Source organism: Struthio camelus, chromosome 21, assembly GCF_040807025.1.
Source record: "Struthio camelus isolate bStrCam1 chromosome 21, bStrCam1.hap1, whole genome shotgun sequence".
NCBI lineage: Eukaryota > Metazoa > Chordata > Aves > Struthioniformes > Struthionidae > Struthio > Struthio camelus.
Window position 1 is genome coordinate 9122603 of NC_090962.1, and position 23283 is coordinate 9145885.

At 45.7% G+C, this 23283-nt stretch overlaps 1 protein-coding gene across 6 annotated transcripts; it reads left to right on the forward strand.

Moving 5' to 3' along the window:
- The first annotated feature begins 181 nt into the window (after positions 1 to 181).
- KIF17 (kinesin family member 17) lies at positions 182 to 23252 on the forward strand. Of its 6 annotated transcripts, none has more exons than XM_009667751.2 (14): positions 182 to 1027; positions 2872 to 3018; positions 4116 to 4217; positions 6981 to 7170; positions 11080 to 11532; positions 12534 to 12631; positions 13319 to 13466; positions 14559 to 14650; positions 15078 to 15202; positions 17824 to 18055; positions 19374 to 19632; positions 20450 to 20520; positions 21235 to 21355; positions 22437 to 23252. In XM_009667751.2, the coding sequence occupies exons 1-14, from the start codon at positions 797 to 799 to the stop codon at positions 22631 to 22633; spliced, it is 2466 nt and encodes an 821-aa protein (XP_009666046.2). In that variant the 5' UTR covers positions 182 to 796; the 3' UTR covers positions 22634 to 23252. The 6 variants fall into 6 exon arrangements, with proteins under 6 accessions (XP_009666046.2, XP_009666047.2, XP_068771551.1 ...); XM_009667752.2 differs by having other exon boundaries at positions 187 to 1027; positions 20453 to 20520; XM_068915447.1 differs by lacking the exon at positions 22437 to 23252 and adding an exon at positions 21914 to 22005 and having other exon boundaries at positions 668 to 1027.
- Positions 23253 to 23283: the final 31 nt, after the last annotated feature.

The window sequence follows — 23283 nt, forward strand, 5'->3', positions numbered from 1 at the left end:
GTGCGCCGGCTGCCGCGCTGCACGCCCGCGCGCTCGTGCTGGCGCGCATCCTCTTGTGCACTCGCGCCCCTGCACAAGCGCCCGCCCCCGCCCCGCCCCGCCCGCGCCCCGCCCCGCCCCACCGCGGTCGCCGTGGCGACGGGGTGTGTGTGGGGGGGCGCCCACTCCGCGCATGCGCGCCGGGGCCGGCGGCGGCGGCGGCGGCGGCGGGCCGGGTGGTGGGTGGGCTCGCGGCGTCCCCTCCCCCCGTCTCTCTGCGCCCTCCCCGCCCCGGGCTCCCTCAGCCCCTTCGGGGTCCCCAATTTCCCCCTGCCTCGGGTTCCCTCAGCCCCTTCGGCGCCAGGTCTCCCTCCATCAAATTCCACCCCCCCCCCCCCCGGTCTTCCCCCCTCTCCTCAGATCTCCCCTCCCCTCAGATCTCCCCCCCTACCAAGGTCTTCCCTCAGGCTTGTCCTGGCTTCTCCCCAAATTTGCCTGATTCCCCCTGCCCTGCCCCTGCTCGCCTCAGGCCTCCTGCCCTCTGGTGCCCACCTCGCGCTTGCCCTACGCTCAGATTTGCCCTAGGTCCCCTCAGCGCCCCCCCCCCCCCCCCATCTCACCTCCTGGGCTTGTTTCCTCCTCCATCTCCCCCTCGCTCAAGTCGTTTCAGGCCTCTCCCAGACCCCCCCCCCTCGCCTCGGGCCTTGCCCTCGGTGCCCCCCAGCCCTGCATAGTCTGTGCGCGTGGGGTTGCGTCCTCGCGTCCCACTCCGGCAGCCCCCCCGCCCCGGCCCGGTTGCTGCGTACGGGTCTTGCCAATGGCCTCGGAGGCGGTGAAGGTGATCGTGCGCTGCCGGCCCCCGAGCGAGCGCGAGAAGGAGCTCGGCTGCAAGGTGGTGGTGCGCACGGACAGTGCGAGGGGCCAGTGCTTCATCCAAAACCCCGGTGCTGCCAGCGAGCCCCCGAAGCAGTTCACCTTCGACGGGGCCTACGACCAGGAGCACAACACGGAGCAGATCTACAACGAAATCGCCTACCCGCTTGTGGAGGTGAGTGGGGCCGATGGGCAGGCACCAGGCAAGCTGGCTGCAGAGAATGTACAGTGAGAGATGAGGGCTGGATGCCGTTTGCCACAGAATTATCCTTTTAGTCTGCTGGGCATGGGCGTATTTAAAGAAAATCTGAACATAACCTTGCTACAGTACCGCTTTCCTGATGCATCTGCGTGCAGTTGGCTTGTGCTGCTTGGAGCTTTGCACTGAAGCGACTGACTCTGATAAAGCTCTGGTAGTTGTGTGGTGTCTTAAGTGCACATGTTAAACCGTCCAAAACCACGTGGGTGTTTGGGGACAGGCGTTTTACACGAGTTGGCGGCCCCTAAGTGGAGCTGAGCACCAGAGAGGAAGAGCAATATCCCTGCTCCAAGAGGCTTAGCAACCACCCAAGGGCCTAAAGGAGGGCTGGAGGAGCAGAGAGGAGCGAATGGCATTCCGAAAGTAGGCCGTGAAACGGGGAAGAAAACCCTTTTTCCAGCAGCCAGTGGGGCACTGAGGATAAGATTACATTTAAGTGTATGAGATTCTTTCTAGCTAGATGTTTATATGAAAGATGAACCCCCTGAGGAGGCCCTGGATGTGGTAGCTAAGCAGAAATTTCAGTACTCTTCTTCCTTTCCAGAAGTGGAAAGAGCTATGAGGGGAAGAAGGACGAGCAAAGACTGCAGCGAAGATTTCAGGGAAATTTTTACCGTCAAGCGAGAAATCTCAGAGTAGACTAGGGAACCTCAACCTGTTTTAGCCTAGCAAAATGAAGCCTTAGAGGAGGTACAATCGTTGCTTGTTAACACATGGTATATCAGTCAAGCAAAAGAGAAATGCTGTTGCAAGAAGTAACAGAGAGATAACGTGGCCATTGATAATTTTAAGACACAAGTTCCTGATCGTGAGGACAACCAAGTTCTGAAACAGTCTTCCAGCGGGAGAGGAGGGATGAACAAAATTACAAAGCCTAATTGCTTTAAGGTGGATCTTGTGTAAGTGTACGATTCTTGAGAAACGCATGACAAGAGCCTTGTAAGATGGCTGCTGCGTTTGCAGGAACTCAGAGTCATCCTTCCCTATCCCATGTTTCTGTTAAGATGAGATTTTTCAGTGCCTCACTCAAAGGCTTTTGTTATCTATTAGTGTTGCAACTGGGGACTTTGCGTGTAGGTTTCTTACTTAAACATTAAGAAATCCAAGTATCTTCTGTTTATATCGTGGTTCTCTAAAATAGGAACAAATGAGAGTGATGCCGTCTTTCAGTCAGCTTTCCAAAGACTGCCCTTGAGATAGTTGATGAAAAATAACTTTATTATTTTAAGCTCGAGACCTCCCTTTTGGCTACCCTCCAATCAGCTAGCATCCTAGTTGTCTCTTTAGTCCTCATAATATTTTCTGCCCTATGGCAAAAATATTCTAGTCTTCTAAGTGGTGTCACCTGGCCTTCCTGTTTGGACCTTCTGCATTTTTTCAATTATTGCATTTTGAGAGAAAACCACCATGTTTATATGGTAACAAAACGCATGTTTATTACCTTATTCCTATGACGTAGGAAGATTTCTCCTGCTCTGGTTTTGTATCCTTTCATCTCTCAGATTTTTTTCAGTGACATGTCTATCCCTGTCCTTGGCTTGTTCTTTTTAAGAACCCAAGGGGCTTTCCACAAAAATTTCAAAAAGCAGCTTAGATGTGTGCGTTTCTTCCACCTCCACGTTGCCCAGCAATTTGTTTGATGTTTACTTCCAGCTCTTCCTTTAAAAAGCCTTTTATGGGAGGGGATAGAACCTGAACAACTTATTTCCAGTTACGCAAAATATAAAGATAACAGCTTTATGGTTTTACTCCATTTCCAGGGTATTACTGAAGGTTACAATGGCACGATATTTGCCTATGGCCAGACTGGCAGTGGGAAGTCATTTACCATGCAGGGCATTGTGGATCCGTCTACACAGAAAGGCGTAATACCCAGAGCATTTGAACACATTTTTGAGAGTGTGCAGGTAGGTATATAATAATGTGAGAGAGATCCTGTTGTAAGATTGCGTGATACCTGTAGTGTTCGCTGCCATACTCTTTGAGCCACGAGCAAGAATTTATCCTGGCAACCCTTCTGGGAGGTAGAGGAATAATATTCATACTACTCGCTGCACTTCCCCCCGCTCTGGCAAATCAGAGAGAGCTGTCACGAGGCTACAAGTAGTACACTGAGCTAGATCCAGGTCAAGGTTTTGAACCAAAACACTGTTTTTCCTAACCGTAAAACCATCAGCAGAGTAGCAGGCAGTGAGCTGGACAAGAATATACCACGAGGAATGAGTGAGTGCTGATCGCAGTTCTGGCTGGCTGAGCATATATGATTCAGTAGCAAGAGTGGGAACAGACTCCTTTGGGACTTTGGATTCTCTCTGAAGCAGCACCATTTATTTGTTTTTTCACTTCTGGAAGTATCTTTTCAGAATGTCAGTTCCACTATCAGTAAAATTGTCTTGCGTGTCCGCGAGGGCAGTATAAAATGTGATGGCGCCCTATTCTTGTGAGTTTTCAGTCTCGGAGGTTGTAAAATATCGTGATAGTTTTTACTCAGGTTAGTAGAGAAGGGTGCAGTATTGATTTTACTCCAAGCACAGCATTTAAAATATCTTGGAATAAACTCTTGAATACAGGACTATGCTAATGTGGTCCTGCATACCACGATGGGTCTGTTTATTTTCACTGGACAGCATACATACAATCCAGCCTGGGGGTGAGGGTCTACAAAGCAGGTGTCTACTTCTGAGTAAGTCACCTAGGACATCCTCTCTGATCACTATGGCCAGTGAACTTCAGGGTATATCACGGTCTCATCCTAAAGCAGAGGCCTGCATATAGTCAGGTGAACTGCACCCTAATCTCTGACTTTATTGACTGAGAAGTCTAAGGCCTGAAAGCTTCTGCAGCAAGTGTGTTAAACAGTTAAACCTAGGAACTAAATGCCCTGAAAGATTTGATGAAATGCTGAAGAGAGTTAGGTACCCAGCTGTCACTGAGAATAAATGTGAGATGCCTGTTTCTCTTAATTTGGAGAACCTTATCCTAAAATCATTCCTGTTTTGTGCAGTGTGCTGAAAATGCCAAGTTCTTGGTGAGAGCTTCCTACTTGGAGATTTACAATGAAGACATACGAGACCTTCTAGGAGCTGACACCAAGCAGAAGTTGGAGGTGAGGAGAGTGTAGAGTCAGTGTATCTTCATTAGGACATGCTTTAATTTGCCAAGATAAGTGTTTCCATTAATACCTAACAGAAGTGCAAAAACATGCTCTATCAGAAGCTGAACACCAGAATATAAAGATATGGTGACAAATATGGAAGCCAAGAGGAGATAGATAGGGAGGGACTCATTTGAAAGTTTTGCAGCAGTAGGAGCAGGATCCAGTCGGACAGATGTCCTGTATGTCCTACTTGATGGAGGCCAGTAGCAGAAGCTTAGTGGAAGTTGCATGAAAGTCATTACTGGACAGTGATGGAATAAACCGCTCATGGAGCAATTTCTTCCTAATCTCTTCACCTTGTGGCTAGTTTATGCTCTAAAGCAGGAGGATTCTATGCCTTGGAAATGTTTAATCTGATCCAGTGCAGCCGTGGAGGATATCAATATCTGTTTAAAACAAAAAGACTGATCCCTTTTGAAAGGGCAGAGCAGATACTGCTCCCCACTTGAATGCATGGGAAAGGTGGGCAGTTTCCCAAAACACAGGGAGGTAAACTTCACTGAAATCCTAATCAAGGGGTTGATTTTTTATAGAACTTGCCTCTTTGTAGCTTTGCAGTTCTGCCTTTTTCCATGTATTGCTTGGGGGGACCTGCAAGTCTTCTGTCCTAATTTACTTCCCTGCAGGATTGCCCTTGTAAAGAAAATCGAGGCACTAGCACCATCTGCTGCACAGAAACGCTGAAATGGTAACAGACCCAGCCTGCCTCCCTGCGCCTCACAGGGCAGATTTTTTTTTCAGGCTCCTGCCTTTAGCAGAAGCAAATCCTCTAGCAAGCTGTGCTTTGCTTCGTCTTCTCGTGTGTGCTGAGAGAGAAGGGAGAGAAGGGAACTCACTGTTTTGGAAGGAGCTTTCTGCAGATTCCCTTCCTTTGTTCCACATCAGCAGTGACACTGGTTTCTATGACAACTGCAGTTGGCACTGGGAGGGCAGGACTTGGGCAGAACAGTTTCCAGGGAAACACCGTCACACTGGTGACAGCCACTGGGTGTTGCTGCCTCCACTGAGTAATTAAGCGAGTCATGTTCTGTGGAGACAGAAAGCTCAGACTGACCTACTGCTTTCTTCTGTTTCCCAGATCCTGGCCCTTTTTCTCTTCTGAAATCCCATTTCTGTTTGTTTCTTTCCAGAGGTGCCTTTGCTGCCTTTTAATGTCAGTGACTTCAGTGAGTCTGAACCCCTTGCTCTGAGGCTCACAGTCACTTCCCATGAAATGAAACCCTGTGAAGAGTGGTTCTTATGGAGCTCTGCTAGGAAAACGTCCCGGTCACTTGGAACATTTGTTATGGAGCTAAACACTGGCCATGTCTTCAGTTGTGTGTCTGGAGGATTGCAAAGTTCTCCCTTCCTCAGGGACTTGGCCTTTGCAGCATCCTCAAATGCAGCTGTGCCAGCCACACAGTTCTACTGTAGCACAGTCAAAAGCTGTAGTGTAAGAGTGGTCTGTCCTGTCTAGCTTAGAGTTTTCAGCCAGCTCTGCTCTATTCTGCACAGGTCGTCTTATAGCAAAGATTCCGTATTACATTGCTTCTTGTAGTGCGTGTATCACTAAAGTATCTAAGGCTCTTCTCTGGAAGTCACACTGCCAGATGCAGTATCTGCTGCATATTTGACACCAAAATCATGACAGCTACAGCTTGATGAGGCATGATAAAGATAGGGTTTTAGTTATGAACTCAGTGGTTGTGGGGCATAACACAGCTGCTGAAAATGATTTCAGCTCATTTAAAATTCCCAGCGTGGAAGGCGCTTCAGAGGTGGCTAGTGTAGGAGTGTAGGAATCTCTTGATTGTTTTGTATTTTTTATGTAGGTTTGATGGATCATTGAAGACTTGGAACATTTCAATAGTTTATTAACATGCTGTAAGAAAACTTTCTTCTGCACGATTGGTAACTGCTGAAAAGATGCTATTAGGACTTAACGCTCTACCTCCATCCAGATGCCTGAATAGGATGTTAGAGCATCTAAAGAAAGGAACTAATCTGGAGAAAATCTATTATAGTCCTCCTGCGCGTGATGGGTGTGACTTGAGGAGTTTTGTCAGTGAGATCAAGACGCCCTCTCAGAGCAGAGGGGTTCAGAGAAGTACCCAGTAACAATAACCTTTATTATTGAATCTGTGCTTGGATTTTAAAAAGCTCTCTATGACTGAAGATACATTAGAGATTTTGCTATAAAAGGTCAAAAACATTCCAGATCTTTTTAACATATGCAATTTAATAATAGGGGAGGTAGGAAGCAGCTCAGTGCGGAGAAGCTGGGTTTATTATGGTCTGGGAGATGTCTAATCAATCAGCAAGCTCTTAACATTAATTCTTTTTGGCTGTAGAACCTTAAAGGAGGTTCTGTGTTTTTGTGTGGTTTTGTTCCTGCATCAGAAATACCAGGGTTCTTGGTGGCAGCTAAATGCAGCTGCCTACTGAAATTACAGCTGGGTGATAGGGTATGCCAAAGAAGGCCACCTACAGGGCGTTCCTGGCTCCCATGAAATTGTCAGAAGGTGGGGATGCTCAGCACGTTCATGGCAATCTTGTTATATTTTTCAATAGTTAACAGTACGTTTTTGCTGTGCTGCTTTTTCATGTAAGCATGTTTTCTTTCAGCATGTGCAAAATGTGTGTAGCCCTCAAGCTTTTGGACAGTTTCAGTGTGCTTTCTCGGAGTCTTGGTGTCTCTTGTTATAACCTGTACTGTGTTGTCCCTGTTTGCAGCTGAAGGAGCACCCAGAGAAAGGGATATATGTGAAGGGTCTTTCTCTGCACACAGTACATAGCGTGGTCCAGTGTGAGCGTATCATGGAGACAGGCTGGAAAAACCGTGCAGTGGGTTATACCCTAATGAATAAGGACTCTTCTCGCTCCCACTCCATCTTTACCATCAATATGGAAATCTACACTGTAGGTAGGTGCTGGATTCCCTGCGTCAGGCCTGGAGCAAGCAGAGCACAGAAACAGCCTGTGCAATCTGGCTGGTAATCCCACAGTAAAATTTAGATCATAAATGATTTTAGGTCTAGTAGGAATCAGAGTTGTGCCCTGACATTGGCATTCTTCACAATATAAAATGGCTGAGTGTTCATAACTCTTTTTTTTTAATCTTGATTCCTTTAGGAGAGAAATGTCCTATGCTTGAACTGGGAACATGTTTCTGTTTCCTTCTGGTTCTTTAGCTTCTAAAACCTTTATTTCCAGCTAGGAGTGCTGGAATCACAGCCCATACCATGGGTTAGAGTTCATAAACGATAAAGCCTGGAGAAACTTGTACTATTATCTATCTTGTCTGACCTCCTTTATAATGCCAGTTGAATAATTTCACCCAGTGATTTCTTCGTTTAGCTTAATCATGGGGCACATCATTTAAGCAAGCATCTAATCTCAGTTTAAAGACTGGAATAAGAGAGTCCCTTAATAATGTTTTAGTGGTTAATTTCCCTTTTTTCAAGTATCTCATTTCCATTGGCTTCTTGCCGTTGGAGTTTTCTTAGCTGATAAAGCTGATAAAGCTGCATCACCGAGTCTGAACTTGGACATTGAAAGGATTGTCTCTGGGAGTAACAAAGAAATTCAGTCTCCTATATTCTGTCTAGTCCTTGACCTCAGCTGAGACTGTGAAAAGCTTGGCTTCATTTTCTTCAGCTGTTTCAGTCATGGGGAAAGTTACACAATGCCTTCCTAAACTGTAGTTCCAGATGTCAGAGACAGTACCTCATTTTCAAGAGTGGAAAAAGCATCTATTGAACATCTATTAAAAACAATGTGTGTGAGATCTTCGGAATTTCTCAATTAGCACAGGTGGTGGATGCAAATCCTTGCATTATGTCGGTATGTAAAATCCCGACTTTGATGCTAACAAGGAAAATTAAGTATTTACACTCTTCTTTTGTGTTCCTGATCAGTGCAGGGCTCTTAATCTAGCTTGCAACAATGTTGAGCCTTCAAAACTTGTTATGTGCTACAGAATGGCAGCACAGAGATTTCACCTGCCAGGGAGCAGTTTCACTTGCTGGCTATAGTTTCACTTGTTTGTTAGCGGAACTCTCTGTAATCCCCGGGCCTAAATTCTGTCCTGAGATCCTGCTTTTTGCACCTCACTGTCAGACACCAAACTTGAAATTCTTCATAAGTTTCATTCTTAGTTAAAAGTAAATACAGGCAAGGCAGTGCTCCCTTGTCTATTTTAAAGTTAAATTGATTTTACCTTTTCCTCAATTTTTCAGCTTCTGTGTGATTTAAGATTGTTTATACTGATAATCCCAAGTGGTGCAGGGGAAGGTGGGGAAACGTGAAGTTTTGGCCGTCAAGTGGAAGAAAGCTGGAATATTCGAGGAGAAAGTTTAGGGTTCTGGCACAATTTCAGTAGCTGGATGGTTCTGCTAGGATAATCATTAGTTGAAATAGTCAACAAAGTTGGTATTTATATTGTTGTCTTTAGGCTTCGACAAGATGTGCACGGCAAAGTTCAGACTCGTTTTCTAGCTCAGCCTGCAGTCCATCCCAGTTTACAGGCAGTCAATGTTTTAAAGGCTCTCTTCATAGTTATGTGGACTAGAATGACTTTTTTAAAGTAAAAGTTTAGATTCAGGAATGGGATTGTGGCAAATACTAGGCTGTCTGGCTATGGATGTATGAAACGCACAAGTTACTGTTTATATTTTTAGAGTATTCAGAGTAGCAGATGTTTTATTCCTTTATGTTGTGCTTGGGATTGATTTGCTAAAGAGAAAAAAGTTTTAGATGTGGCCAACGCTTATGCCACCAGAAAGGGCTAATGGACTGTAGGAGAATTAGACAATAAGCCAAGACTGTCAGGCTGCTGCAGGCATTTTAGCAAGAGTCAGGGGGACCTTGCTACACCATGGAAACTAAACCACTAAGCTCTCTGATTGAAACAAACAGCCTCTTTGGGTAAAAGTCTTGGCAGCAACCAAAACAACTTTTTAATTGCCAAGTCGATGTTTATGTCGGGGGAGTCATCCTGACACTCAGAAAGGACAGTGAGAGAATGGACTCTTCAAGCGACATCTGTTGTTTCCCAGTTCTCCTCCGTGTCTTGACATGCCAGAAACATCTGGACTGAAACAGTGAGCAGTACTCTGCTGTAAACGTTAGGTTCTGCTGTTAACAATCTATTACTGTAACTGGTGAAATATCCTGGGGCAGTGTTTTTTTATGCTTACCTGAAAACTAACTTTTCCCTCAAGCATCAGACTAATCATTGCTCATGTTTAGGCAGCCGTAAAGTTTAACACTAACTAAATTCAAGGTGAGGTTTTGTAGAAGTCAGTGGAATGTCTGCAGAAGGGCTGACTCAGTTGAAACCTTGCTGAACCCTTGTGTGAATCTGTGCTTGGAGTGCTAAAGGAGCTCCTCCCTTGAACTTGCATTGCAATTGCAAGGAAAGATTGGGGCAGGGATATACAACAGCGTGGTCCACTGCTTAGGAGGGTAGTCCGTGATTTGGAAAAGTGTGTCTAACTCTTTGCTCATGAACGGCTCGCATGAGGTTGGGAAAGTTTAGTCTCTCAAGTCCTCAGCCTGCCAACTGTGAAATGGGAAAATGGCACTGTTGTCTCAGTGGAGAAGGTAAGGATGTCAAAGAGCATGAGGTAAGCTGGGCAAGGCTGGCCAGTGAAACTGAGGGCTTCTTAAAGCGACTGGATGCAACATGTCTTAGTCACAGGGGATTTGTATCATCATGTTGCCTGGAAATCTTGCCTGGAAATGTAGGTCAGGAAGCAGGTATTATATGCATGAGGTGTGCTTCTAGGTAGCTGAGAGCTCGCTGTTAACTAGCTGTTTAACTTCAGCTCACTTCTTCCCTTACAGCAGTATGATGGGAAGGGCACCAGCCCACTGAGGAGATCTGGCTCCTCATCCGGGTTGTTAGGGCTGAGTTCGGTCCTGATTTCTACGAATTCTCTTGTTTCTTACATAGGTTCCCTCATTTTACTTTCTCATTGGCAACATTGCAAATTGAGGAGGAACAGATGCTGCTGAGCATGCCTGTGTGCTGAGTTATACTGCTTTATAGCTATCTGGACAAGGAGGGAGATCTGCCTTGCTTCTTGAATGTTTGAGCTGTCTTGGGACAGAAAGCCAGATGGTGGTTCTTGATGGTATTTAGATTTCTTGATCGGCTGTGCTTTTTCTTTTGAAGCATAGAAGGAAACTACTTGAACATCTGCCCTGATTAGGTCTTGAGAAAAGCTGTAGTGCAGAAATTCATGGAAGTACTGTTTCCCACTCTAGTGGTTCCTCCAACCGTTCCACTGTAGTCTCTAGAACTAACCTTCCTGTCTTTCTCTCCATGCCATGAAGGCATTCAGAGAGCGTGCTCTTCTGTCTGTGCCCTCCATTTAGCCTTGCTCCAATTGCTGCCTTTTGAGTCCCACTCTCACTTCGTGCTGCCTCCTGTTGTCAGTCATCATTTAACTTCATGAAATAATCTAGGGAAGAAAGAAGTTATGAAATTCATGGTCTGATCTTGTTACTTGTAGAGGCCTTTGCATTAAGTTCTAAACACACTCAGCTTCTATGGAAGTCTGTGGAGGTCATGTGTCTTCACGGCTCAGTGGGATAGTAACGGTTATGACTTTTTATGGCATCCTCTAGAAATGCAGGATCTGGTTCAGGAAAGCACTAAAACCTATAGTTCTAAAATTAAGTAGGTATTTACTTAAGGGAACCAGGGCCCAAATGGAAACAAAGAATGGGGCTTGAACAGAACCATGGTGCCAAAAGAAGTTTTATTTATTTTTTCTAAAGGGACTGCTTCGTAAGCAGACCCTAACCCCAAATTATTTTCTTGCAGATGAGAGAGGGCAGGATCATCTTAGGGCTGCAAAACTCAATTTAGTGGATCTGGCGGGAAGTGAGAGACAGTCAAAAACTGGAGCCACGGGGGAACGGCTCAAAGAGGCCACCAAAATCAACCTGTCTCTCTCGGCTCTGGGCAATGTCATCTCAGCTCTGGTCGATGGCCGGTGTAAACACATCCCCTATCGAGACTCAAAGCTGACAAGGCTGCTGCAAGACTCCCTTGGAGGGAATACTAAGACCCTGATGGTGGCATGCTTATCTCCGGCTGATAACAACTATGATGAAACTCTCAGCACTTTGCGCTATGCGAATCGAGCAAAGAACATCAAGAACAAGCCTTGTATCAATGAGGACCCCAAGGATGCTCTGTTGAGGGAGTATCAGGAGGAGATTAAGAAGCTAAAGGCCATTTTAGCTGAGCAGATGAGTACGAATAGCTTGTCAGGTAAGCTCAGTAGCTCCACAGCTGTTTTAGCTTTCACAGAACAATGAACTTTTACACATAAAATGCTCATTAGATTTCACCTCAACCTTTCCCTTACCTGTTAGGAAGAGCTCGCCTCCGTTCTGCTGATGCGCTTGTTCTTCACTGTTGTCAAACTGACTTTATTCCACCCTGCAAAGACCATCTCAATTATCCTATATATTCCCTTGTTTTCAGTAAGGACAAATCCTGACGTGATTCAAATCCTTGGTTCTTCTTGGTCATTCTAGCTGGAGTTTGGTCAGTCACAGAAGAGAGGTTATAGCTGGCAGAACAAGATGAGCTGCTAAAGAAATAGTGTAAAATTCTTTATTAAATATTCCTATTTGTTTCAAAATTAGCATTCAGCCCTTGTTCTCCTAAGCTGTGGATTTTTGACCTTACAAGAAAAGTTTTGCCCTGCTAACAGCATTTGCTTACAGAGAAGCAGTGTGCTCTATTTGAGGCTTCAACCCAGCCTCGACACGCTCACTCTTTGCTATGAAGTAGAAATAGCAAATGTGGGGACAAATGGGAAAGAGTGGTCTTTAGGAAACTGATCACCTTTTGAGAATTATACCCTTCCACTGAAAGTTGCCCATTTTTCAGGATAAGACTGTAAGATTTTTTTTTTCCCCTGTCCTTGCGTCTTTCATCTCCTTCCCAGGGTATTTTATCTTCCAAATCTGTTAGCATATCCCTGGAAACAAGTCTCCTGTTATTCTGTGAAAGAGATTAAATTTATATTCACTTTCCTATACCTGAAGCTTAAATGTCTACTCCTCTGCTCGGCAATGACTCCTTCTTTCTCCACACCTATGGAGTCCCAGGCCAGTGGGCGTTTTGGCAGCACAGATGCTGGCACACGAGCACAGTTTAAAGGAGCACGTGGATTGACATGTTCTTTGTTCCCTTTCCAGGCATTCTACAGATAATCCCACCCAGTAATTGTGACTGATTTCTATTTCTGCTTTGCTCTGCAGGACTTCCACCTGCTGAGACTGTTCACCTGGAAATGAAGGCAGCTCCCCTTCTTGAATCGCAGTTAGATGTTGAAGCAGAGAAACAGCTGATCAGACAAGTGAGTCAGGAAGGGGGTATCCATACTGTCTTCTGTTGATGCTCGAAGGTTTTTGTAATACTTAGTACAAATATGATATAGGGGTCTGTGGTGTAGCCTTCTCAGTACAGTTCTCTACGTATTTTTTGGTCCTTGGACTTCTACTATGGACAAAATGTCTGTTGTTGGAGGACTTATTTACAATACCATTTTCTCTCAGCGTTGTTCCCACTTCTCTGGAGATGTTTGGAATGGATTCCCAAGAAGGCTTTTTGAAGCACATATAAACAAGAAGAGGAAAGTACGTGTGAAACTTAGATTTGTTCTGTCAGAGGAGGGAGAAACAATGTTAGTAGAAGGATGAAGAAAAAGAGAAGGAGAAATGGATGCAGGAGGAAGCATGAGGTGCTGAGAGGACAAAGAGAACAGGCCAGAAGGGAATAAACTTTCTCCTTGCTCTTTATAAAGCTCCTTCCAGGGCACCGCATCTGCCCAAGACAATCACTTTCTGTGGATAAATGAAAGTTGTCAGTTCTAGGGCTAATGAGTCACCTTTCCTCAGCTACTGTGTCCACCTAAATCACAGGAAAACATCCATTAATAGAGGACAGATAAGTTTTATTGTGGTGGACGCAAGACATGACCTAGAACGGTTGTGTGCAGTCAGGAGCAGGGATGTTGCATCAAGCTCTCTGCTGTGCCTTTCAGGAGTATGAACTGAGGCTGGCCCTGCTAAAGGCAGACTATGAAGCAGAGCAGGAGTCCCGTGCCCGCCTTGAAGAGGACATCAGTAGCTTGAGGAATTCCTACGATCTCAAGCTGTCCACTCTAGAAGAGAACCTCAGGAAGGAAGCAGGTGTGGACAAGGCAGGTGGAGGGTGCTAGAGTGAGCCCAGCGCAGGCTGAAGGTTCCCTGGTGCTGGTAACATCCAGAGAGTTGCCTTTAGGCATGCATGGAAACAGATGTTTTCTTGCACAGTCAAATTTGTGGCAGCTACTGCAGCCTCTAAAGCAGCAATGACTGCTACTGCAGTAAGTGCTGCCTAGCAGCGGCAGCAACAGTCCCTGCTCTCATCCTTCCTGTCCCTTATTGGTGGCAGAAGCATTAAGTCTGGCTCCCCTGGGCCCTTCTTAAGATTCTCTGTCCCAGCTTTGCCTCCTTCCCTATCTCCCCCACCTCTTTCTCATGTCAGCACCCAAGCCCTGAGGCAATGAAATGCAGTTTTGGCTGCATAGCCGTGAGTTTCCTCTGACTTATAGCAGCATTTGCCTAGAACAGAGGCTTGAATTGCAGAGCTGACTGGTCTCAGCAGGCAGTGCTCTCTCTTGATCCGATTGGCTTTGCACAACTCACACGCCCAAGACGAGGGTGGCTGCAGCAGTCTCTTCCACTGCATGCAAATCTGATGCAGCTCTTCGTCTTCTGGTGAATTATCAACACCATCTCTTTGCTGGAGGGCAGATATTCCTCTCACACACCTATAAATTGTGGCCAGCTGTCCTCTTCATTACTGCTTTTCATTTATGCTTCAGTAGTGCCTCAGAGCATGTTTTGTAATGTGCTTATTCAGCACTTAATGCTCAATATTAATTATTGAACCTATAACACAAATTTTTGATGCTATCATTTTCTAAAGTGAGAAGTTGTTTTTTTCCTCTGATTACAAACGCGTGCGCCCCAGCCCTCTGAAACAGATTACTTGCATGTGAACATGAGGATCCAAGCTCTGCCAACCTTGTAAAACCTGTATTACTCACTTGATATGCCCTCTGGGTCTCTGATGGCTTTTACTGACCAGTGTGAGAAGGTAAATAACGAGGCATTTCCTCCCAAACGCATAGCTTTCAGCTTTTGGTGAAGATTTTGTGTGAGGTTTTCACAAATTTACATTCTAGTTCTGCAGTGCTCATCATTTACATTGTGGGTATTTCCTCTTTTGTTCTTCAGAACCTGTCATGAAGACTGAAGCTAATCCTGATGAGACACCTTTGCCTGAAGACTCTGTTGTTGCAGCAGATGAAGAACCAGCACCAGCCAAGGTACCCTTCAGGCTCATTCTCGCTCTCGGGTTGAACAAACCTTCCTGTCATCAGCATCTGATAGGTATTCACAAATCTGGTTAAGTGTAACATTATTTATTTTTGCTACATCTGCCTTGGGGCAGGGCCTAATACCTGTTAAACGTGCACAGCAGCACATTTAGGGCAGAAAATGAGAAAGGTAACTGAAGAGCAGAGGGAAAAGTAGTTTTTTCCGATGCCTAAACCTTATCCTACTTAATCCCAGAGTGCCGAAGGCAGCATGGTAGTCCTGGCGACTCAGGTGGCAAGGAGGGACAGTAATGCAGTACTCTCTGTTCTTTGGGCAATGAGCAGTCCTCGAGTTGGTAGTGTCGTGCTTCATCTACCCCAGTACTCTCCAGGTATCTTCTCAGAGCTGCAGCCTTTGGTTTCCTTTTGTCCTCAGAACTCACCAGAGCCTCAGGCAGCTCAAGACACTGACGGTATGACCAAGGAGAGTGCTGGAGCAGAAGTGGCTGTCACTGCTGAAAGGATTTCAATGCCTGTAGACCAGCAGCAGGTGCTTGCCAGGTCAGTAAGTGTACGAGATATCTCTGGTCCTGTTAACTGTCTCCTGTGTATTGCACACAGGCAAGAAGCAGTCCTGTTCTTGCATAATATTACTACTGTTGAACTTCTGCTGTGTGGTCAGTGCACCACAAAATCAGGCAGATGCATATTCTTCATCCCAAAATTAACTTTGTCTTGTTTAAGCAGATAAATAACTGGTAGCTGTGGCATTGGATGATGCCAAGTGCCAGAATTAGAGAGAGAAAAATCCTGAGGCGTGACAGGAGATGAGGACGCAAGAAAGTGCATATGCATTCCAGATAACTGATTCGGACCCTGCTTAGGAGATCATTTTTTGCCTCTAACTGATGGATTTGGCAGTGTTTGCCAGACTTCAGCCAGAACTGACATCAAAATTGCCTGAGAACCAAATTCTGGGGGCAAAGTTAGGTCCAGGGCCTGGATCAGATGACTGGGGTGTGAGGGGTACAGATTCAAGACTGGCCCATCTCAGATGTGTCCTGCCCTGGTTTTCCTCTAGCTGAGAGGTGTCTTGACTGAATATTCCTTTAGCCAGAGTACAACACAGCATATTGAAGCAAATGGAGTTTAGGTCTGTTTCGCAAGTATGTTCCTTGTATACACTAGAAGCAAATTCTGCTGATTTCAGTTTTTTACCCTGTTGTGTAGAATTACATTAAAATTAGAAATACTCAACATAAAATATCATATTGTGGACGATACAGTTGCATTCTGAAAAGTTCCATGTTCTTTAACCACTCTTCCGGCTTACACTGTGAGCTCTTATGGAGCATACTTGTTCTTTTAGGTTTCTCCTAGCTGAAGAAGGAGCTACTAAGAAATACAGAATAGCACAGTCTGTAATTTGCAGGCAATTCTCTCTATTAATGGAGACGGTTCTAAAGAAGCCATTATTTTGATTATATCAAATCTTAAAAGTCCTATTGCAGAGTTCCTTTTTGTAGCAAACAAGGAGAAAATACTCTCCCAGTAACATTGTTAAAATCAAAGTTCTCTGCAGATTAGGCAGGATAATTTGGTTCCACAGGCATGGGGTTTTCAAAGCCTCCTTTTAAAAGCTTTCCACATCAGGATGGCTGTGAGATCTCTGATACTCACTCAGCAAAGCAGGATTCAGTTGTGCATTCAGCAAAAGATACTGAAGGCTACTTGGGAAGTGCAGCAAAACAGAATAGCAAGTCATCTCTGGAGGACACCTGAGCTCTTTAGGGGCGGGTTTGAAGATAATTGAGAGGATATTATCAGTGTAGGTTTCACCAGCAGTGGGATTTTCTCCAATTTCAGCCAGTGCTGGCCAACCCCTGAGATATCTTCTTTGCTGCAGATCCCAGTGCAGACAAAGAAAATAGCTCTGAATTACAGCATGCCTTGTCTGAACAGGCATGAGCCACCTCAGGGAAAATGGTGGCCTACGGTTGTTTATGGCACGTGCATCGGTGCAACGGTGTAAGGGGTGAGCAACTCGATATTTGAAATCCTCAGCACAGCCAGGCATTAGAGGAAGACTCCCATATTCCAAAGGCAGCAATAACTTTACATGATCTGTGTGCGAGTTGGGAGGGGAACAGATTTTTTTCTCAAGCCTGCAAAATGTCTAGATTGCTCCCTCAGGATGTGTGGCTGCCAGTTTGTCCTGTGACTCACAGAAGGACACTTGGTCTTAGCGCTTTGTCAGATATTTATCTGCCTTCCAGGAGTTTTACCACAGGCATTAAGATCAGCAGGGCTACATCAGTGTTGCCCTTAAAAGGCAGACCAAGGCACAGTATGGGGTATGGTGGTATGTTCCCCGGACTGGTTTCAAGAGCCACATCGCTACGTTTAATCTGATGGTAGCTTAGTGCTTGCACTGCTTCACTCTATAAAGGTTGCCTGACCTCAGGCTACCTACAAATCCCCCTGCCCTTCTGGCAGGCAGCACGGGGGCCTGCTCGAAGGGCCCTTTGGTTGTCTCATCATGCAATAGCACTGTGTGAGAACAGATGGGAGCCCCAGGTTCTCCAAAGCTTTCTTTACGGCTGCATTGGAGCACAGACAGCCATGCAGTGTGGACGTGAGAGGAGTTTCATTTCCAGTGTGGGCCTGTGCCTGCACTCAGGCAGCAATGCTGAGGTAGCCCAAGTCATCAAACCCTTACTGATATTGCTCCAGTAGAAAAATTGTGCTATAGTTTCCAGCCGTACTGCTCCCCTAACCGCCACGTAAAATATTTGTTTGCGTTTCACCTTCATTTTGGCACCTTCTGTGCTTGCTTTGAGAGCCTTTCAAAACAAGAAAGAAGAACAGAAATATGCGTTACACAAAATGGTGTTTTTAACAGAATTCTGTGAGCGTAGATAGAGATTTCCAGACACACTTGGATGACAAAGGCGCTCAGAGTAACAGGCACTTTGGCTTGGGTCCACATCAGTATTTATGACAAAGTGTTATTAAAAGTGGAATTTGCCATCACTACTCAGGTCAGCAAATCTCAGAAGAAATGACTTTTTCTGTATCGCAGCTTTCTGAATGTCATTCAGGTAAGGATGTATATCATCATTTGCAGCTGTGCATATGTTTCTTTGCACTGCTGATCTGAGAGAAGTATTTGCCTTTCCCAGGCTGCAGATGCTAGAACAACAGGTGGTAGGGGGAGAACAGGCTAAAAACAAGGACCTCAAGGAAAAGCATAAACGCCGGAAAAAGTATGCAGATGAGTGGAGGATGCAGCTGGTGGCTGCACTGCAGAACTCTAACGAGGACAACAGTGATTGGGTTCTGCTTAATGTCTATGACTCCATCCAGGAAGAGGTTCGAGCCAAGAGCAAACTTCTGGAGAAGATGCAGAAAAAGGTAAGTCTGCAAAAGTAGCTCTCTGCTGTTCCTGCTTAATTTAGGGAGCGTTCAGTGCAGTTATTCTCAGGATGACTTTTTTATTTTTTTATTCAACACATCCTCATCTGTCTTTCCTCCTCTGCTTCCATCTTCTTTACATTGAGGAATTGCAGGCGGTCCATCTAGAGAATGACTCTGGCTGTGTCTAATATTTCTTACGTGTGCCTGCACTATTACCTATAAGGTTTCTTGCATGCACTCTTATAAAATATTTGCTGTAGCATCACTCACAGTGGTGAAATAAGTTGTTCCCTGTCTCCAGCTTTCTCAAAGCCTCACCTAATCGTTTTCAACCTTACTGTGTAAGACGTTGGCCGTGTGAACACGTCTGTTCGTAGGAGAGGATGTGACTCCCTCTGCTGGCACTACACATTCTATTACATGGCTTCCTATATTCGCAGCAGCACCAGTTCAGGCATGTGCCCTTAGTACTGATCATCCTGGATACTATACTTGTGGATCAGGAAGAAATTACACACTTTTCTGGGGAAAAAGTTTTCTGGGGAAAAAAAAATTGTAAAAGCAACACTATGCTCCTAAATTGTAGGTGCAGTTGAAAATCAGTTTTGCTCTGAAGGTGTGAGGCAGAACTACCAGAGGAGCTTCAAAAATGTGTGTGTGCTGCACTGTCCTAAATCTGCAGGTGTTAGGACTTATGTATGCATTTAGGTTATTGAAGCATATGTCACCTTTGTCATCTGAGTTAGAAACTCCCAAGAGTTGGTTATCACTGGACTTACTGGTAAGATTTACTCGAGCTTTGTTTGAAGACTTGGTATTCAGAGGAAGATGGAGAAAACTTTCATTAAAGCAGATGTGGAATGATCTCTCCAGATAGACGTCCCAATTTTTAATTAGAAATTAGAAATCTTCTAAAACATTGAAGCTTCTGTTTTTTAAAAAGTAAGAAGTAGCTGTATGTGCTCTCATTAACCTTATAATCTTTTGAACTTTGTTAAGTTGCTGACTTCAGTTGATTCTAAATTCACATAATAGAATAATGTATCTCCTTGTAGCATTTTTGAGTTTTTCCACCATACTTTTCTATCAGTGCCTCCTCATTCTTGCGTAATGGGACAGTGAAAGTAAAAGGTGATGGTCCACTTTCTCAAGCAGTTCATTATTTCTTAAACTTCTATCACATCTCTTTCTTATTTGTCTTTAGAGTAAACTGAATGATTTCCATCTCTCTGCCTGACAAATTTCCATGCTCATAGTCATCAGTGGTTCTCTCTCCATTGTAATCCCAACTAGCCATTTTGTTTTCATGACACAGCTGCGGGCTGCTGAGACGGAGATCAAAGATTTGCAGTCAGAGTTTGAGCTAGAAAAGATTGATTACCTTGGCACCATCCGCCGGCTGGAGCGAGACTTGATGCTCTTCCAACAGCTGCTAGATCGGGTGCAGTCCCTCATCCGGCGTGACTGTAACTACAGCAATCTGGATAAGATCAAGCGCGAGTGCGTCTGGGATGAGGAGGCTGGCTGCTGGAAAATTCCAGAGCTCGTCATTCAAAAAACCAGCCTTCCTGCAGGTAAGAGAAGCGCCTTGACTCTACTGCCATCACATGGCTTTTTCCCAGCTCATCAGCATGTCAGCATGCTGTTTATCACTTCTGGATTGTGCTCACTTGTAAAATCTTGTATGTACAGCATAGGCTGGAATCTTTCTAGAAAGTCTGAATAATAACCTAGTTTAATGAGGACAAAGCTTTCTCTTTGTGGGTCTACACAACGTATGATAAAAATTGCAGAGCAGGCAGGCACCAGTTTCCCTGCTAAGCCATGTATGTTCAGTATTGCAGGCATCTGCGTGCCTTCTGTGAATTAGCAGCTAGTGCTTAAAATAAATATGATGCCCTTTAAAAGCTGTTCATCCTAGGATCTTAAAGCACTTTAGGATGTTAATGAGCAAGCCCAGCAGCCCTTGTAAGTGTGCTGCTGTAAGACTTGTTTCAAAGCTTGAGCAACTAAGGCAAGGAAACATCTTGATTTCAGCTAGGTGGCTTTCCTGAAGTTTCACAGTGACATTTTGTTAACTGAGAATTAGAATTCAGGGTCCTTGTGCTCTTCATGTGATTCCCACCCCCTTATGAGGTGCCTTAGTCCGAGAGGTGTGTTGCCTTCCCTGTAAGACTTCCGTCCAAGAGTTGGTGAACTCACATGTTACTGCTTTAGCTGATGCATATCCTATACCAGTCATTGGATACGAATCACAGTAAGGGTTCTTGATGTGTCTCTGTAAGCCCAGTAGACAGTGATTTTGAGCACTGGTGGGGATCAAGGAGCACAATCTTGAGAGTGTAATCGCTTTAGAGATGATGGCCCTTTAATGTTTGTGTTTTCTCATAGCAGTTTCATCAGTGCCACAGGCAAAACCTGCCAGAAAGAGCCCTTCAGCTGAGAGTGGAGAATTACTAATGGTAAATTATATTTCTCTTCCTCCTGGGGTCCTGAAAAATCCTGCTGAGAAGTCAGCGTGCTACACAGCTGTTTAGTCTGGCTGCTGTGGGCAAAGTGTGAAATGCCCAGGCAGTTCACACATAGTCGGTGTTGGCCAGCAGAATTACAGCAAAGGACCCTTGAAGACATGTGTAAAGCAGAGTAAATGGGGAAGCACAGAACTAGCGGCATGGTTTGGTGGCCAAAGGAATACAGAGGCTTATTTAGCTCGAGCTGAGTGTGCTGGTGGTTCAGGTCCAGCATGGCAGTAGAAAGACCAACCTGCCTGTGAGTGGGCAGAGCACTAGCATGGCCCTAGTAGGCTGGGACATCAGTTGCCCTCTGTGAGAGCTGCATTCGCTTCCCAGGGAGCCCATCTACTTTTAGTTCTTCTCAAACAAGAGCCTGATTTGGGGTGATTCTTTTCCTGGCCTTTCCTGTGTAATGGAGTTGCTTTTATCACCACAGCTTGGCATAGCTTGCAGCTGCTGGATAGGACTTCAGTAGCTATCTGCTCCAAACCAGGATAGGCCATGCCCCTCCTATATAGATTTATTTTTGTCACTGTATCCAAGAACTTGTTTGTATCTCATGTTTCGGTACTTTGGCAGTATTTCTAGGCCTTAATCTGAGATACTTGTCTGCTAAGAGCTAGTGCAGGGTACGGTGTTGATGATGATGTTTTCTGATTCCAGCAAGAAGAAGACCGCTACAAGGTGATGTTGAACAGGAGCGATAGCGAGAACATTGCCAGCAACTACTTCCGGTCCAAGCGAGCCAGTCAGATTCTTAATGCTGACCCGATGAAGAACAGAGGTAAAGGGGTCTTTGTGGTCTTTGGTCCGATATATTGTTGCTGTTCATCTTAATTTTTCAGGAGTAAATTTCCTGGGCTGCTGAATTTTGGGGAGCAGTATCCTTAGCCTGTGTGTCATTCTGCATCAGTTTGCTATAGATGTGGTCCTCAGTGACAAGTACCCTTGATGGATGTGGAAAAACTTGGATTAGGAATACTTAAATATGAACATCTGAAAACGGAGTCGTTGGTGCACACAGCTCCCTTGAACTTCACAGGAATATCCTGCAGAATGAGGCTGGGTTTTTATTTTTTTTAATTAAAAATTTATATTCTGTAGAACTCCAGAACTTTGCTGCACCAGGCCACAGAATAAATGTTGTTGATTAGCAAGACATTTAAAATAGTTCCTCCTCTGGTTACTGGCTATGGTCTCCCCTAGATATCTATGACAAAAAGCAGCCCTTAGAAAATAGCAGGGTTGAGTGGCATGGATTTTCTGTGTCCATGTTTGTCCTCAAGACCAGCTCATTGCAGAACAAAATCCACTCCGCTACTAATTGCGTTTTGCGTGGCAGCTTCAGTGAGAAGGTCAGAACCTGCCTGGGGTACAGAGACACTCGTCTTGCCCTCGAGAACCCACCTTGACACACGTTGATACGCAACATGGAGGACGTTGCTGTGAATAAATAACTGTTGCTACTGCTCTCAGTGGTGCCTGTCCCTGTGGCATCTGAGCACTTCAATTACAGAGAATAAACAGAAAGCCAGAACGAAACAAAGCACTTATCAGTGTTTAAACAAACTAAATGAGGGTAGCGGTGTGCTGAGAAGGTCGTGGTGTTCTTCCCAAAACGTGAGGATTGAGCCACCGAAGCGGGCACGAGGCAGCACGCTGTTCAGCAGTCAGGTGGCAGCATGGCAGAGTTGGCGGCTGACCGAGAGTTTAGTGTTCATTAACACGTGGAAATTAAATATGGGCATTTCTGCTCTTTATTAAGCATCACGACTAAAGTCTGAATGGAGCAGGGAACGTGGAAAAGCATCTCTCTATCTGAACAGATTAGACAGGTAACGACAGCCTGTTCCTTTCCTTTCTAGCTCATCTTAATCCTGCCTCTGGCCTGAATGTCCCTGTGAACAACAGCACCTCCAGTGCAGCCTCAGGCTCTCCGGCACCGGCTCTAGAGCTGCCCCAGCCACGTCCTTTCCGCCTTGAATCGCTTGACTTCACCACGCCATCTGCCAAAACCAAGCGTAAAAAGGGCAAAGCCAGCTTTGGTAGTGACCCTTTCTGACTGCCGTGGCTGTGTGTTGACATAAGCCCCCCAACTGGCGGCTTTTGGAGGCTTTCGGCCCTCGTGACCACAGCGGCTTTTGTAGTGAACCCCCTCTGGGGTTTCAGTAGACGGCAGGTTGTCGGTGGCAGCAATCCTCTGGAAGGGACGCTCCTGCCTTGCTTTTTACGGACAGTGGAAACAGCTGAACCTGCTTCCAGGAGTTTTAATTCTGTTCTGACAACTCCAGGGTTGCACGAGGGCCCACGAGTTTCCCCGTCCCCTGCACGGAGTCCCTGCCTGCGCATGTCTGCCCCTGTGCCGAGGGATGTCAAACCATCCTGCTTTTATTGTTAACCTTTTGGGGAGGGGAAGAAACCCTAGAGCCGAGCAGCTCCCTGCCTAGTTGCTTTTTCGGTGTCCCGTTCACGCCGCGCACTGAACGGCCCAGCCTTGCCCTCTGCTGTCATAAATGTTTCTGCCATGACTGCCCTGGGGCAGCTCTTTCACGAAGCAGCGACCAAGGGGAGCTGAGGCCGCGGCCCTGCGCTGCGCCCGAGCAGCCGGGGCTGGCTTTGCTCTCGAAACGTGCGGTTCTCGCTCCTGCCACCCTAATAAATAGTATTTTTGCGCGATGCCGAGCTCTCCCTTTGCCCCTCCTTGCCCCCCTC